This window comes from Erythrolamprus reginae, chromosome 1, assembly GCF_031021105.1.
Source record: "Erythrolamprus reginae isolate rEryReg1 chromosome 1, rEryReg1.hap1, whole genome shotgun sequence".
Classification (NCBI taxonomy): domain Eukaryota; kingdom Metazoa; phylum Chordata; class Lepidosauria; order Squamata; family Dipsadidae; genus Erythrolamprus; species Erythrolamprus reginae.
In genome coordinates this window covers 406,041,117-406,056,674 of record NC_091950.1, presented here as the reverse complement: position 1 = coordinate 406,056,674, position 15,558 = coordinate 406,041,117, and the positions used below count along the sequence as shown (strand labels likewise).

The following is a 15,558-nucleotide window of genomic DNA, read 5'->3' as shown; positions in this document are numbered from 1 at the left end:
GCCAATTCTTTGCAGTCAACTCCCTATGGGACAATTCAATTTAATTATTGGAAATAAATTTTAAAATATTATATTTTTTGCCATTCGCATTTAATTCTGTCCCTCCATTTTGCATCCTTTCTTTAATGATTCTATTCCACCATTTCCTCGGAGAGGGGCGGCATATAAATCCAATAAATAAATAAATAATAAATAAATACATTTATTTGACAATGGTGTAACTCTTGTCCCGTGATGAATTGGCTGTGATAAGTTGGCTGCAGTGAGTTGGCTGTGGCAAACTGTCATAGACCTGTCTCACTTCATCTACCATACAACGATGCTACAAGTTAAGACTTTCCCACTAACCCAGGGGTCCCCAAACTTGGCAACTTTAAGACTTGTGGATTTCAACTGTCAGAATTCTGGAAGTTGAAGTCCACAAGTCTTAAAGTTGCCAAGTTTGAAGACCTTTGCGCTAACCCTTCTGTTGCTTAAAGTCAGAAGACTGGAAAATAAACCAGGAACGTTAGCGCTTTTATAACATGTTTTTGTTGTTGAATTTTGCTTTCCATCTCTCTTTTTTCTCCTGAATGAAAATGGTAGGATGGACTGGCCCCTTGCTTGTAAAATAGCACAATTGCTTTGGCTTGCAATCCTGTGCAGATAAATTACTAGTCGTTTTTTAAGGGTTTTTAAATCCCAGCTCTTTATCAGATGATGGAAAATAAAGACGTTAATTGACACTCTTCTTTCAAAGACAGTGTTTGCATACACAAGTAAACGGGAATTTGATGAATCCTGGCTAATAGTGAATGAATAGTATGCTAAGTACAAATTCCCACTTCTTTTTGCCTGTTGACCCAAGAAAACGCATTTGTCATTGGAATCTGGATTCCTCTTCCTCTCATACAGCCAGTGTTCATAAACCAACACCAATTTCTTGTTTAGCCGTAGAATAAACCAGGATTCCACACTCAGACATCAAGGTATGTTTTCTATTTCTAATTAGTTAAGCTGTTCACATGTATAGAATTAACCAAACAGGAACACATTTTGCATTAGCAGACAATTCATTTATATTTCCAAGATCCTGGCTTCTTACTGGTCATCTCTGCAATTTTACTTCCCAAAAGGCAACTTTAATTAATGGCATGATAAAACAGTATCAGTGGGGGGGAAAAAGAGATGGTAAAAATTGGTAGACATGCAGATTTTTTTTTGGCTCATCCATAAATAGACGTAATTTATCAAAGCAAAAAACAAACAAACACCCCTTTATTATCACACTAATAACATCTCATTAGAGTTCCTCCAAAATATTCTTATTTCTGTGGTAAGCTTGCTCCAATTCCTGTCCATCAAAACAGAACATAGAAGACAGACAACTTAGTTAGAAAATGCCACCATCATTATTTGCACTGCCCATTTTTTTGCAGGGGGAAAAAAAAAGATTAAGCAGCAACATTTCAGGTGATACAAATCAATAAAGGGATATAGAAAAATGGCAAAGAGCTAAGGACAATAGAGGTATATGAAGACAAATGGGTAACTTATTCTCCTTAATACTGTAAATCAACTTTCCTCATCCTGATGACTCCCATACACGTTGAGACTCCAATTTCCAGATTAAGCTAGCATAGTCAAAAGCTGGTCATCTTTATGTGGGCTTGGAGATCCCAATAAAACCAGAAGATGTCAGTGTGTGGAAGTTTACTGTACATACTGGCAAATCCATCACTATGAAAGTAGAGTCCAAGATCCTTTGAAGGATCATAAAATACATGAAGCTGACATGGCACTTCCTCCTAGGGAGCAGTTTTCAGTGAGGATCAGTTGGCCACCTTAAAAGAAACAGCAGCAAAAAACCACATTTGCAACCTTAAAAATGCCAGATCAGAGCCCATTAGAGATAGTTTTTCAATTGGAACCCTACATTCTCCATCACCAGATCTCTACAACAGATAATCTCATGGAGAGGACACCAAACGTGAAGCTCCATGACAGGATCCTGGTTCTTAATTCAATCCTCTTCTGAGAGGCATAAAGAAGTGCTGGAGTAATCTGGTCTAGGTACCAAAGAAAGGGTCCAATGATTGGATTCCATATCTCATTGGAGCAGGCAGCTCAGTTGTTCCAATGTTCAGCTGTCTGCATCTTTGGTGCCCTGGGATTTTATTCTTGACAGCCCAGAACTGGGGTTACATGGTTAGGATTCGAGAAAGAAAGAATATGTAGGTTTAGCATGGCAAGCTCTTCGTTTCCAAATCCCAGCATCCTCATTCAAAGGATTTCTCTTTCTGGGACACTATTTGAAACCACCCCAACAGACTAGCATCAATTCAACTGATGGGATACATCTTTCTGACCATGAGAGAGCCATCCGGAATATTATTTACTTTGCTCTTTTCAGATGGCATCTCCGAATTTGATGAGAATAGCAGTAGTGTGATCTTGCTTCGGATGGTTACTAGGAATTGACAACGACGTGGACTTTTGTTCTTCTGAAATCCTCAAATCCCATAGCGGTGGTTGGATGGAGGAAACCACAACATAATATTAGGAGAAGGAAGAAAAAGAATGCTCCCTCGGGGGAAGTAGATCTTTCTTGGAGGCACCATCCTCTAGAAACCCTCCTTAGGTTCTCTCTGCTTAGCACCGATTTCTAGACAGCTTCTATTAACAAATCGTGTTTACAAAAGAAGGCAATTTGGAAGACATCACTCACACTCATTCTCTCTCAAATCTGCGTACCACTAGCAGAAAAAAAAGGAAGAAGAGAAAAATCATACAAACACACGTGGACACATTCTTGCTCCATTCATTCACATTTAAACACTTAAGCCATCTTCTCATCTGGAAATTTCATTTGGGTCTCAAATTTACACATGCAAGAAAATCAAGGGAGAACATACTGAAAATTACTTCTGATTAGATCTCTAGGTCAATCTCAACAAGGGCTAACCATCATTGGCTTAAAAAAGATGTATCTCTGAGTAGATGAGAGATGCAACTGTATGGGCACCACTTAAAAGTCCACCATTGGCTCAAAAGAACTAAAATCACCAATGACTTGATAATTACTGAAGTTAAAATGCGTTAGGCTGCAAAGCATTTGTGCTCCAAAGGTTAGGCTGAATTCTTCTGGCCTTCACCCCAAACAAACTATTTTCTTTCCTTGTCACCACAAACAAGCTACTTTCCTTGTTAGTTGCAGTGGTAGAACAACACATACACACAAAGAGACCGATCTGTGCAAAACAGAGGCACAGAGGCAGGCAACTTATTCTCTGCCTGTTTTGGGTTTCCCGTTATCCTTTTTTATTTTTACAGTTCCATTTTACTGATTACTGAAATCTGAAACAATTGAAAGGCATCTGATTTGGGTGTAAAGAGATTAACCTTGCAATTCTGCTGCGTGTATAAATGGGGCATAAGATGTTTAAAAGAAAAGAAAAAAATCCTTAGGCGATTGGGAAAATATTTTAGTATTTCAAGCGTAATAAGTCAAAGAGAAAGAAATACCACCAGCCCTTCACCCTCAAAACAAGGACATCTCAGCTGCCTCCAGAGAGTTGCTGATTCGATCTCTTGGTCAATCTCAACTTTAGTTTCAAGGGCTAACCGTCAATGGCTTAAAAAAGATGTATCTCTGAACAGATGAGAGATGCAACTATAGGGGCACCAGCTTAGAAGTCCGCCATGGGCTTGAAAACTCTAAAATCACCGATGACTTGATAATTACTGAAGTTAAAATAAGTTAGAGAAGGTCCACCCATGTTATATCATTAGGTTTAAGCAAAGTCTTCTATATTTCTGACCAATGAGGTTGTTTTTTTTTAAATGTAAAGGGCAAAGATTTGTTTTCAAACAGACATTGGATTGTTCCCTATGGTCAATGGCGCTCGTTCTTAGCTCTTTTGCAGACCTGGGTCCATCCGGCAGATCTGGAGGGGGGCAATCTGAATGCTATGTGCAAATTATTAGCTACTTAAGCAAGTATTCAAAGGGGACGTCGCTTAGAAAAAAATCTCCAATGTCTTTCAAAAGCCACTGAAATGAGGTATCTCGCCGGCGCAGCAGGAAGTACCTCCCAAAAAACCTGACATGATATACACCATGCCAATAAAAAGGAGAAAATCAGCCACAGGCACGACCGCTGTACCGCATCTTTGGAGGAACTGGACCCAACGTAGAACTAAAGAAATCACCGGGAAGGCACCCTCCTTCTTGACTTCCACTTAGGTTCATAGAGTGGAAATGATTTTGGTGGTGGCTTTGCGGGAGGCGTCTTCTCAACAACAGATCCAATGATTTCCACATTCCTTTCCTCTCTTCCTTCCTTCTTTTCCATCAGTGTTTCTCCTGCAATAACAAGAGACCAGGTTAGGAATTTGATAACGGCTCTCGTGATCAAATGCAAGCGGTCCTTGACTTATGACAGTAAGGCCCCGCCCGTTATGGTCGTAATTGTGATTGGCCACAAAGAGGGTCATAAATTATGGAGCCAATTTTATGATTTTTCTTGTGGCAGTTGTTAAACGAATCACTATAGTCAGTAAGTGAGTTCACAGTTGCTAAGAGACCAATATGGGGGGGGGGGGGGGGGGTTTCCTCCAACAATGCTAGCAATGATGATATTTATTCCACAGTTCAATCCAGAGCAACAATTTTTCTTTTGTAAAGCTCGTGATGGCGAGGCCTTTGCCCTCTTTCCAAAAGTAACATTGGTGGGGTTCCAGAGGCAGTCCAAAATTATAACATCTTAATTGTCTTGAAAGGCCAAAGTCAAAGGTCACCATAATCTGTCCCATGAGTCCCAGTGACCAGTCAGATCCCACAGAGTCAGACTTCTCCAGTTCCCGTCGACTAGACCAGTGTTTCCCAGCCTTGGCAACTTGAAGATATCTGGACTTCAACTCCCAGAATTCCCCAGCCAGCATTCCTATATCTCCTATACCTTTCTTCTATTCCTATATCTTTTCTTCTATTCTTTCATTGATATGTTCTATTACTATATCTTCTTTTCTATTATTTCTTAGATATATTTTACTATGAGTATCTCCTCTATAACCTTCATCATGTATTTTACTATGTGTATATAGGTATATACCCACTAAAACCCTCATTGTGTATTGGACAAAATAAATAAATAAATAAACAAACAAACAAACAAACAAACCAATCAATCAATCAATCAATCTTCAAGCTGCCAAGGTTGGGAAACACTGGACTAGACAACGTCGCTTGGTGGGGCCTAGGGGAAGAACCTTCTCTGTGGGGGGGGCGGCCCTCTGGAATCAGCTCTCCCCAGAGATTCATACCACCCCCACCCTCCCCGCCTTTTGTAGGAATTTGAAGACACACCTGTGCATACAGGCTCGGGGACACTAATCATCAGCCCCACCTATGAATGAATACATGTTGATTGGGAAGTATGTTGGTGGATTGAATATGACTGTTTTTAGATTAAATTGGCGGTTTTAGACTGCTTGTTTTTAGCTTTACTGGATTTCAGAATTGTATTCTTTTTACACGTTGTAAGCTGCCTGAGTCCTTGGAGAGGGGCGGGATAAAAATCCAATCAATCAATCAATAATCAAAAAGCCCTCTTCCTGGTTCAACCTTTGAATGGCTTAGACAAGTGATGCTAACGTTTCTGTCATCGTCTACTGAAAGTGCATGCAGGAGAGAGAGGACGTATGTGCTGGCGCCCATAATGCAATGCAGGTGGCGGCCCTGCATATCCGTTCGTGACCTCATGCCTTGTTTTGGGCCTAGTAGGCCTCCCTGCAGCCTCCCTGCGGGCCTAGTAGGCCTCCCTGCCCCCTGCACATGTGTGCGCGATCCCCTCCCTCTGGCCATGTTTGTGTGACCCTCCCACATGCATGTGCATCTCCTGTATGCGCCCCACCCATCATGCATCCTGACAATCAGCTGGCCAGCGGAGACCCATGCACGCATGCACGGTGGAGCTGAGCTGAGCGATGGCTTGCATGCCCGCGGAGAGGGCTCTGCATGTCAGGCGTGCCATATATTCACCATCAGGGGCTTACATTAACATATCTATGAGATCAGTTGGAGCTCTCAGAAAGCAAAGTTAAAATGAACTTTTTAAAAAATGTCATTTATGGACATTTGCTGAATAACTGATACGAGTCTGCGGAGAGGGGCGGCATGCAAATCTAATAAATAAATAAATAAATAATAAATAAACCATCGTCTATCATTTGGGGAAAAAATGGACAATTGTAGGGAGTGTTTTTAAGCAGAGTAGTGTTCCCTCGATTTTCGCGGGTTCGAACTTTGCGAATAGCCTATACCATAGTTTAAAAAAAAAATTTAATTAAAAAATACTTCGCGGGTTTTTTTCTATACCACAGTTTTTCCCGGCCAATGACGTCATACGTCATCACCAAACTAATAATTTTTGCAAATAAATAACAAAAAAAATTATTGTTAATAAATAATTATGTTTACAAATATCAGAATCACTAAGTGTCTTATTCAATGGTGAGTACCAGTAATAATGGTGAGTAAATGGTTGTTAAGGGAATGGGAAATGGTAATTTAGGGGTTTAAAGTGTTAAGGGAAGGCTTGTGATACTGTTCATAGCCAAAAATGGTGTATTTACTTCCACATCTCTACTTTGCGGAAATTCGACTTTTGCGGGCAGTCTCGGAACGCATCCCCCATGAAAATCGAAGGAACACTGTAAACCAATTTCAGTTTGGGGAAGAAAGTAATTGTTTCCTGTTTTCTGTACATGCTGTGAGCTGCCCCGAGTCCTCGGAACGGGGCGGCAGACAAATCCAATTAAATCTAAATCTAAATCTAATTAATATTAAAAATACTCGACACTAACTAAACATCTAATTGCACCCTACCTTACACAATAAGCAGATAAAACATCTGGTATCTCAATTTCAGGAGTAAATAGAGAAGTTGAACTGGAGAATTCTTACATCAAAGATATTTAGGGTCACCAACCTCCTGTTTGTGAGACTTTTCTTGCTGATGGACTCCATTAGCAGATCCAGAATTTCCAATAGTCTAAAATTTTTAATAAGAGCTTTGGTCATAAATGATTTATGAATTCACACAATTGAATGATACATTAAAAAGAGATAGAATTCCATTAAAAATGAAGAGTTTTATGTGATGTAAAGCAGAAATGTGAGACATTAGGGCAAAGAAAATCAATAAAAAGTGGTGATGTTTTATTAAAATATAAACTGAAACATATTTCCATCTTAATCTCCTCCTAGGACTTAGTATAATGAGGCTCAGTTAAGCAATAATACATCCATGAAATTTCAATCATTTGCGTGCCAAATTATACCCATGTGCAGTAGTTCACTGACTTGTAGGAAAATAGTTGATCTTCAATTTATGACCACAAATTTCTCAAAAGCAAGACAGTTCTTAAGGGAGCTGTGCTCCATTTTATGACCTTGAGTTCTAATCCCGCCTTGGGTATGAAATCCAGGTGGGAGATTTTTGCACCAGTCCAACCCACCACACAGGTTTCTTGTTATAGGGAAAACAGGAGGAGTAATGTCAGACATGAACAACCAAACATTATTGTTGTTTGTCTATTTTGCCTGGGAAAGATTAGGCCAGGCTCACAAGCTTTCAGGAAGGTTAGGCCTTGTCCTCTTGTGTTTACTTAATGAGTCCAGACTAATACCCTACTTGAGGCCTCCTCCCTATTGGGATGGTTGCTTTCCAATAATGAAAGTGTATTGGGTACCAACATTCCTTGACTTATTTGAGCCCAAAATTTCTGTTGCTAAGCAAGAGAGTTAAGTCAATTTTGCCCCATTTTATGACCTTTATTGCCACTGTTGTTAAGTGAATCACTGCAGTTGTTAAGTGAGTAATGTGGTTAAGTCAATCTAGCTTCCCTATTGATTTTCCTTGTCAAAAGGTCACAAAAAATATGCCAAGTCCGAAGCACTTATACCAAGGGTGAAATCCAGCAGGTTTAGACACAGTAGCGGAGATTTTGAATAATTCGGAGAAATACCACCTCTGGTTGGCCCCAGAGTGGGGTGGGAATGGGGATTTTGCAGTATCCTTCCCCTGCCACGCTCACCAAACCATGCCCACAGAACCGGTGGTTAAAAAAAAAAAATTGGATTTCACCACTGGCTTATTCTCTTGCAACTGTCATCCAGATGCAGGACCCAGATTGTTGGGAGCAATATGATGTCTCTGTAAGCTGCTTAAAGGGGGCTATGTAGCACTGTGAAGTGGTGTGTAAGTCTAAATACTATTACTATCGCTTGGTTGGTAAATCCACAGTAACTGAATTTAAACATGCCATATCCATCCTAAGATAAAATACAGAAAATAGTATAAGGGCAGACTAGATGGATCATGAGATCTTTTTCTGCCATCAGTCTTCTATGTTTCTCAGCTTGCTAACAAATTAAGGAGGAGGGAAGGGTGAAATAGAAAGTAGGCTCCAGACCAGTGTTTCCCCACCTTAGCCACTTGAAGATATTTGGACTTCAACTCCCAGAATTCCCCAGCCAGCAAATGCTGGCTGGGGAATTCTGGGAATTGAAGTCCAGATATCTTCAAATGGCCAAGGTTGGGAAACACTGCTCCAGACAACAAGAAGACAAACTGTGAGAGCCAAGGACACTTCAGCAGGTGGCTAAAAGCCTTAAGAAACACTTTCTCACAACAATTTAACAACATTTAATTGGACAATGTAATAGGGGGAGGGAAAAGCCTATAATGATACAGGAATTAACTAGGGCTGATTTTGCCTTAATCTGTGCCGAAATGATATACACAATAAAGTTTTGCAAGAAGAGATCGGTTCATCTTGACTGTGCTTGCTTGGTTGGGTTCCTCAGTTGCAACTTTGACAAGGTGATCACATGACCTTGGGAAACTGCTACCATCAAAATATATGCCGAGTTGCCAAGTATCCAATTTTGATGACATGACCAAGGGGATGCAGCCATGGTATTAGGTATGAAAACAGATCATAAGTCATTTTTCTCAACGTCGTTGTATGTATGTGTGTGTGTGTTTGTTTGTTTGATTTTTTATGCCGCCCTTCTCCTTAGACTCAGGGTGGCTTACAACATGTTAGCAATAGCACTTTTTAACAGAGCCAGCATATTGCCCCCACAATCCAGGTCCACCTTGGAAGGATGGAAGGCTGAGTCAACCTTGAGCCGGTGATGAGATTTGAACTGCTAACCTACAGATCTATAGTCAATTTTAGTGGCCTGCAGTACTGCATTCTATCTGCTGTGCCACCTCGGCTCTTGTAACTTCAAATACACATCCAACATATGGTTATAAGCAGGGGTAGGCTACTGCCCGGATGGGGGGGAACACAGTGGGGTAGTGAAAATGGAGCTCTACCACAGAGCACTCAATTTGTACTGAAAGATGTTGAAAGAAAATGCAGGGCGTCCTGCATAAGCCACAGCCACAGCGTGGTAGTAAAAAATTTGGTAGCCCTTCTCTGGTTATAAGTCAAGGACTACCTGTATGTTCACTGCTTTGAACGTTTTCCCAACCTCCTTCCCAATGGCAACTTGAGAGCAGGCCAAGGATGCTTTGCAAGCTGACATCCAGTTCTTAGGGTTTTTTAACGGCAAGTAGAGGATACACATCTAATCTCCCTAATCAGGTCCAGTCCCTGGTCATTTGGCGGGACCCAGGGGAAGAGCCTTCTCTGTGACGGCTCCGACCCTCTGGAATCAGCTCCCTCCAGAGATTAGAACTGCCCCCACCCTCCTTGCCTTTCATAAACTCCTTAAAACCCACCTCTGTCGTCAAGCGTAGGGGAACTGAGATATCTCCCCCTGCCTATGTAGTTTTTTGTGCATGATATGACTGTATGTATGTTTTATATATTGGGGTTTCTTGTTTTTTAGACTTTTTAAATGTATTATTGTTATTTTAGATTGTAACTATTAGATTTGTCATTATATATTGTTTTTATCATTGCTGTAAGCTGCCCCGAGAGGGGCGACATACAAATTTAATTAATAATAATAATAATAATAATAATAATAATAATAATAATAATAATGGTCATGAAATACTGACCTGTGCTTTTTCAGAGCAGCTGCGCATAGCTTCCATCAGTTTCTCCATTTGCTGGCCTTGCTCCAAGGCGTTTCTCAGGGCATCCTCGGTGCTGACCAGCCGGTGTTGTAACCGGAGAATCTCGCTCTCCGAAGAAGGATCAATAAGGGAATATCGCCGCTGATCTGTGACTGCTTTTTCTTTGTCCTGGATGTTTAATTTGAAAAAAAAAATAAAGGGGAATTAGTGAACTCTCTGCTGTATTCATTTATAGAAAATCAGGAGAAAAGTATTAAATTGGCATCCGAAAGAGGAAGAAAAGGTAGATCTTCAATAATATTATTAATAAAATATTATAATTATATTAAAATAATAATTATTAATAATATTAAAAGGCACAGTTTAGACACAGAGATGGGGAACGATGGTCCCTTCATGAATGGTAGACTTTAACTCGCAGAATTCTGGGAGTTAAATTCTGCTGGCTCAGGAATTCTGGGAGTTGAAGTCCAGCAGTCATAAAAGAGCCATTCCTCCCCATCCCTGGTTTAGAGACTGAATTCTGGGTTTCTGAATTTTATGACCTCTCAGAATTATCATTCAGGTTAGTGACAATTCACCCCAAAAATGCTTTGAAATGCAATTTTGCCTAATTGTAGAGAATGTGGTTTGCTGGGTCATTCAATCCATGGATAATTAAATGTGAGAAGCAATTTCAAGCAAATTTCTGAAGATATTATTTATTTATTTATTACTTAGATTTGTATGCCGCCCCTCTCCGAAGACTCGGGGCGGCTCACAACAAGATAGCTTGCAAATGAACCAGAGTTATGAATCCATGATTTCTAATCTCTTTTTTTTTTTTGGTCTTTTTGCTCAACACCTTACAGAAATATAAATTCACGTACCTTCAAATTAGAATACAATACAATATAATATCAATTGCCAAATTCGTAATCCAAATTATTGATTATTTATCTGTTTTGTTTTGGTATACATCATTTATCTTGTGCGACCTCCTTTTCTAATTTTGTCATCTGGATTTCAAAAATTGTTTTCTGTTCTCTTTCGGGTTCAAAACGCTATTAGCTATCAAAATTTCTGTTGGCTGTTTGCTTTTTTACTAAAACTATGCCATAGTACTTCAGTCCATTTCTTATGTTCTTACTTATCTCATTCATGTCTTTTTAAACCTCATTTTAATATAACTTCCCCTTACGAGGAAAGTTCCAAATTTACTTCTCTTCATACAACAAGGAAAAACAATATTGGTTCATATCATGCCTTAAATCTAATTATACAGTGTTCCCTCGATTTTCGCGGGTTCGAACTTCGCGAAAAGTCTATACCACGGTTTTTAAAATATTAATTAAAAAATACTTCGTGGTTTTTTCCCTAAACTGTACCATGGTTTTCCCCGCCTGATGACGTCATATGTCATTGCCAAACCTTTGTCCGCCTTTAATAAATATTTTTTTTAATAAACTTTAATAAATAAACATGGTGAGTAATAATCTAAATAGTTGCTAAGGGAATGGGAAATTGCAATTTAGGGGTTTAAAGTGTTAAGGGAAGGCTTGTGATACTGTTCATAGCCAAAAATAGTGTACAGTGATCCCTCGAGTTTCGCGATCTCAATCTTCGCGAAACGCTATATCGCAATTTTTTACAAAATATTAATTTTTAAAAAAACCACTTCCGCGTTTGGCTTCAGGAGTCAGCTGGGAAGCGGCGCGGCTGTTTTAAAAGGTTGCAGCCGGCCTGGGGGGCTTCCCAGCACCCCCCCGAATCCCCAACCCTGGTTCGGGGGGGTGCTGGGAAGCCCCCCAGGCCGACTGTGACCCTTTAAAACAGCCGCGCCGCTTCCCAGCTGAGTCCTGAAGCCAAACGCCAAAGGCGAACTTCCGCGTTTGGCTTCAGGACTCAGCTGGGAAGCGGCGCGGCTGTTTTAAAAGGTCGCAGCCGGCCTGGGGGGCTTCCTAGCACCCCCCGAACCCGGGTGGCCAGGCGAGCAGCGAGCGAACGGCGGGTGGTCGGGCGAAGGGCGGGCGAGCGGCGAACGGCGGGCGAGCGGGTGCTGCAATCTGTCGGCTTCCGCACTTTCGTCGCTCCCCACCTCCACCATCTGCGCATGCGCGGCCATGAAAAAAAGGGCACGCATGCGCAGATGGTGTTTTTACTTCCGCAACCCTACATTGCGAAAAATCGATTTCGCGAGGGGTCTTGGAACGGAACCCTCGTGATAATCGAGGGATCACTGTATTTACTTCCGCATCTCTACTTCGCAGAAATTCGACTTTCGCGGGCGGTCCTGGAATGCATCCCCCGCGAAAATCAAGGGAACACTGTAACAACAACAATACAGAGGGGAAAAGGTTATAATTAAGAGTTTAAATTATATTATCTTCCTTCTGTGCTTAACATGATTTCTAATCTGATAAACTGAGTTTAATGGGGAATCTGCTATAGACTTCTCTTAGCTATATGGAATGAGAATTTAGGAGAAAACCTGTCACCTGGGCTAACCAGCCCTAGATTCTCCACCCTCCCTGTCCTCACCAGGATGTTGAGTTTTTCTCGCAGTCCTTTGATGTCATCTTTGAGCTTCTGCTCCTTCAGCCTCCACTCAGCTTTGTGCACCTCGCGGCTTAAGTCTCGTTCAGGGCCTGGCGAGTGACGGTTGGCTTCCATTAGCAAAGCCCGCAGCTCATTCAAACTTCTGCAGGAAGAGTGGAGAGAAGATCGAAAAGAGATCTCAGGCTGCCTGGGAGAGAGAATCTATCAAATATCTTAACGAATTTGATGCTAATACTGGGACGGCTTTTAGTTTTTATTGATGTATTTTATTGCTTTCAGTTGTTCCTAGCAGCTGGTGATGGAGCCGGCATTTAACATGTATATGTGTGTGTATTCTGTATATTACTCTGGCCTCCTTTAGGAGTAAGAGATTTTTTTAAATGTATAATTTATTTATGCTTTTAAAAGTGCAATATGACAGCTAAAAGCCTTCCATCAATAAGGAGGTACTAGCTAATCCAACAGTGTATTTGATAGTTGCCATCTAAAAATTAATAACCTGCGAGTCAATTATCTAAGAAGACGGTTCCATAACTGAAGCAGAAATTGTGAGGAGGCCCTGCTCCAAATCAGAAAGGAAGGGAGGGAGGGAGAGAGGAAGGAAGGAGGGAGGGAGGGAGGGAGGAAGAGAGGGAGGGAGGGAGGAGAGGAAGGAGGGAAGGAAGAAGAAAGAAAGAGAGAAAGAAAGGAAGGAAGGAAGAAAGAAGGAAGGAAGGAAGGAAGGAGAGAGGGAAAAGGGGTAGAAGGTGGAAGAAGAAAGAAAGAAAGAAAGAAAGAAAGAGGAAAATTTTCTGTTTTGGAACAATATAACTTTCCTAACCTAGTGTTTGTTACTATCTATCTATCTATCTATCTATCTATCTATCTATCTATCTATCTATCTATCTATCTATCTATCTATCTATTAGATTTGTATGCCACCCCTCTCCGCAGACTCGGGGCGGCTCACAACAGTGATAAAAACAACATATAATGACAAATCTAATAATTAGAATCTAAAATAACAATTGTCTATTTAAAAATCTAAAAGCAATGTACTAATGTTTAGGATAGGAATTTCCTGAATGTATAACTCAAAGGTTAGAAATACTAAGTGATATTATCTGGAAGATGCTGAAAAGCTTCCTCATTCAGGAAACCTCAGAATCATCCAATGCCTTATGGTAGATATTTCCAAGTCCTCCCCAAAGCAAGCAGAGTCAGTACTCTGCATAGAAGCCAAGGTTTCCTTGGAATCATGTCTAGATTCTATTATATAACCCTGAAATCATAACTGGGATTCCTCATTCTCTAAATGTGTCATACCGTCTCTGGATGGAGAGAAGACTGACCTTTCTTTTTTTAATAGCTCCTGGCTGATCAGAACCAGCTGACCAGAAGCATCGTGGGTTTTTCTTGACATTGTTTCTAGATCTCCTTCCAGCCTTTTCTTTTCTTTCAACAAAGAATCTGCCTTCTTGTCAGAGCTCTTGCATTTATTTTCCAGTGCTGGCAAACAGAAAGAAAGAGAAGATGGGGGAACAAAAAAACACACAGAATAAACCAAACTGGAGCCCTTGGCAAGGTAGGAAAGAGAAAGATGTTTGCACCAGCCAGCTTGGGCTGATGCATCCGGAGTGGGGAATTTGAGTCTTCCTAGATCAGTGATGGCAAAAACTTTCTTGGTTCCCATGCCAAAAGGGTATATGTGCGTGCGCTAGCATGCGCCCATGTGCCCACATCCATTTTGCCAATCCTCCACACATGTGCACAGGCCTCACTGAAGCCTGGGATGCTGAAAAAACAGCCGAAAGGGCAAACCGGAAATTCGGAAAAGCGGACTTCTGGTTTTATTTATTTATTGGGTTTATATGCTGCCCCTCTCTGAAGACTTGGGGCCGCTTACAACATATAAAAACAAGAGTTTCAATAGCTAAATCCAATTAAATAAAAATTAAACAAACAATCCAAAACCCCCAACTGTGTTAAAAATCAGTCACACCCGTTCAACAACAATCATTACAACATTTGTTGGCCAGGGAGCTGAGATCTAATTGCCCCAAGACCGGCGGCATCGGTGAGTCTTAAGTTTCTTGTGAAAGGCGAAGAGGGTGGGGGCAGTGTGAATCTCCAGGGGAAGCTAGTTCCAGAGGGCTGGGACCCCCACAGAGAAGGCTCTTCCCCTAGGGCCCACCAAGCAACAATGTCTAGTTGACGGGACCTGGAGAAGGCTGACTCTGTGTGACCTCAACGGTTACTGGGATTCATGCGGCAGAAGGCGGTCCTGCAAGTAATCTGACTTGATGCATGTTTGCCCATTGTGCTGTTTTTTGCACTCTGGAGCTTTTAGGGAAACTTCCTGAAGCCCCAAAGTGCAAAAAACAGCACAACGGGCCGTTTTTCCAAACTTCCGGTTTGCCCATTGGGTCATTTTTCGCATTCTGTGGCTTTAGGAAGCTTCTTTGAAACCTACGGAGGGTGAAAAGGTCTTCTCCAAGACCAAAAATCAGCTGGACACCATCACTGTCCTAGATGTCTCTAAAGGACAACTCTTATAAGCTCTAGCCATCATAGATAACAGATCACAGGCAAATAAATTATCAAGAATTACTGCAATTGCCTCTCTAACAACAGAGGCACAATGGCACCTAAATCTGGCCACAAACAAGTCATCTTAAACAGGGGAAGGTGAATTTTTCAGCTCCACCAATTAAAATGCCACCTGTTACAAATTCTCCATTCTGTCCCAAAAGATAAAAATTGCAGAACATATGGGCCTGACGTTTTAGCCTAGTCTCTCTTTCCTTTCCATCCTGTTTGCTTGTTTCTTGCAGGTAAGGAAATTAGTTTATTAGTGTTCTTTCTTATCAGATCATCTCTATTCTAAAGGAATGCAATTTTGACACTGCATAATATTTCCTATGCGCCCGCCAAGAAAATACTTCCATATTGGCCACCAA

The 15,558-nt window shown here is 41.1% G+C and overlaps 1 protein-coding gene across 6 annotated transcripts in view; it reads right to left on the bottom strand.

The window, feature by feature from the left end:
- Window positions 1-1,225: 1,225 nt before the first annotated feature.
- The window catches only part of CLIP2 (CAP-Gly domain containing linker protein 2), a 132,717-nt gene continuing 118,384 nt past the window's right edge, over window positions 1,226-15,558 (bottom strand). For 3 of the 6 annotated variants that reach the window (XM_070735223.1, XM_070735222.1, XM_070735219.1), the window contains 5 exons: window positions 13,951-14,107; window positions 12,602-12,761; window positions 10,064-10,249; window positions 6,971-7,033; window positions 1,226-4,344 (listed from right to left, as the gene is read on the bottom strand). In XM_070735223.1, the coding sequence (XP_070591324.1) occupies window positions 4,333-4,344; window positions 6,971-7,033; window positions 10,064-10,249; window positions 12,602-12,761; window positions 13,951-14,107 (578 nt within the window). In that variant the 3' untranslated portion in view covers window positions 1,226-4,332. Of the gene's footprint in view, window positions 4,345-6,945; window positions 7,034-10,063; window positions 10,250-12,601; window positions 12,762-13,950; window positions 14,108-15,558 lie in introns of all 6 variants that reach the window. The other 3 variants (XM_070735221.1, XM_070735220.1, XM_070735218.1) reach the window with 1 other exon arrangement.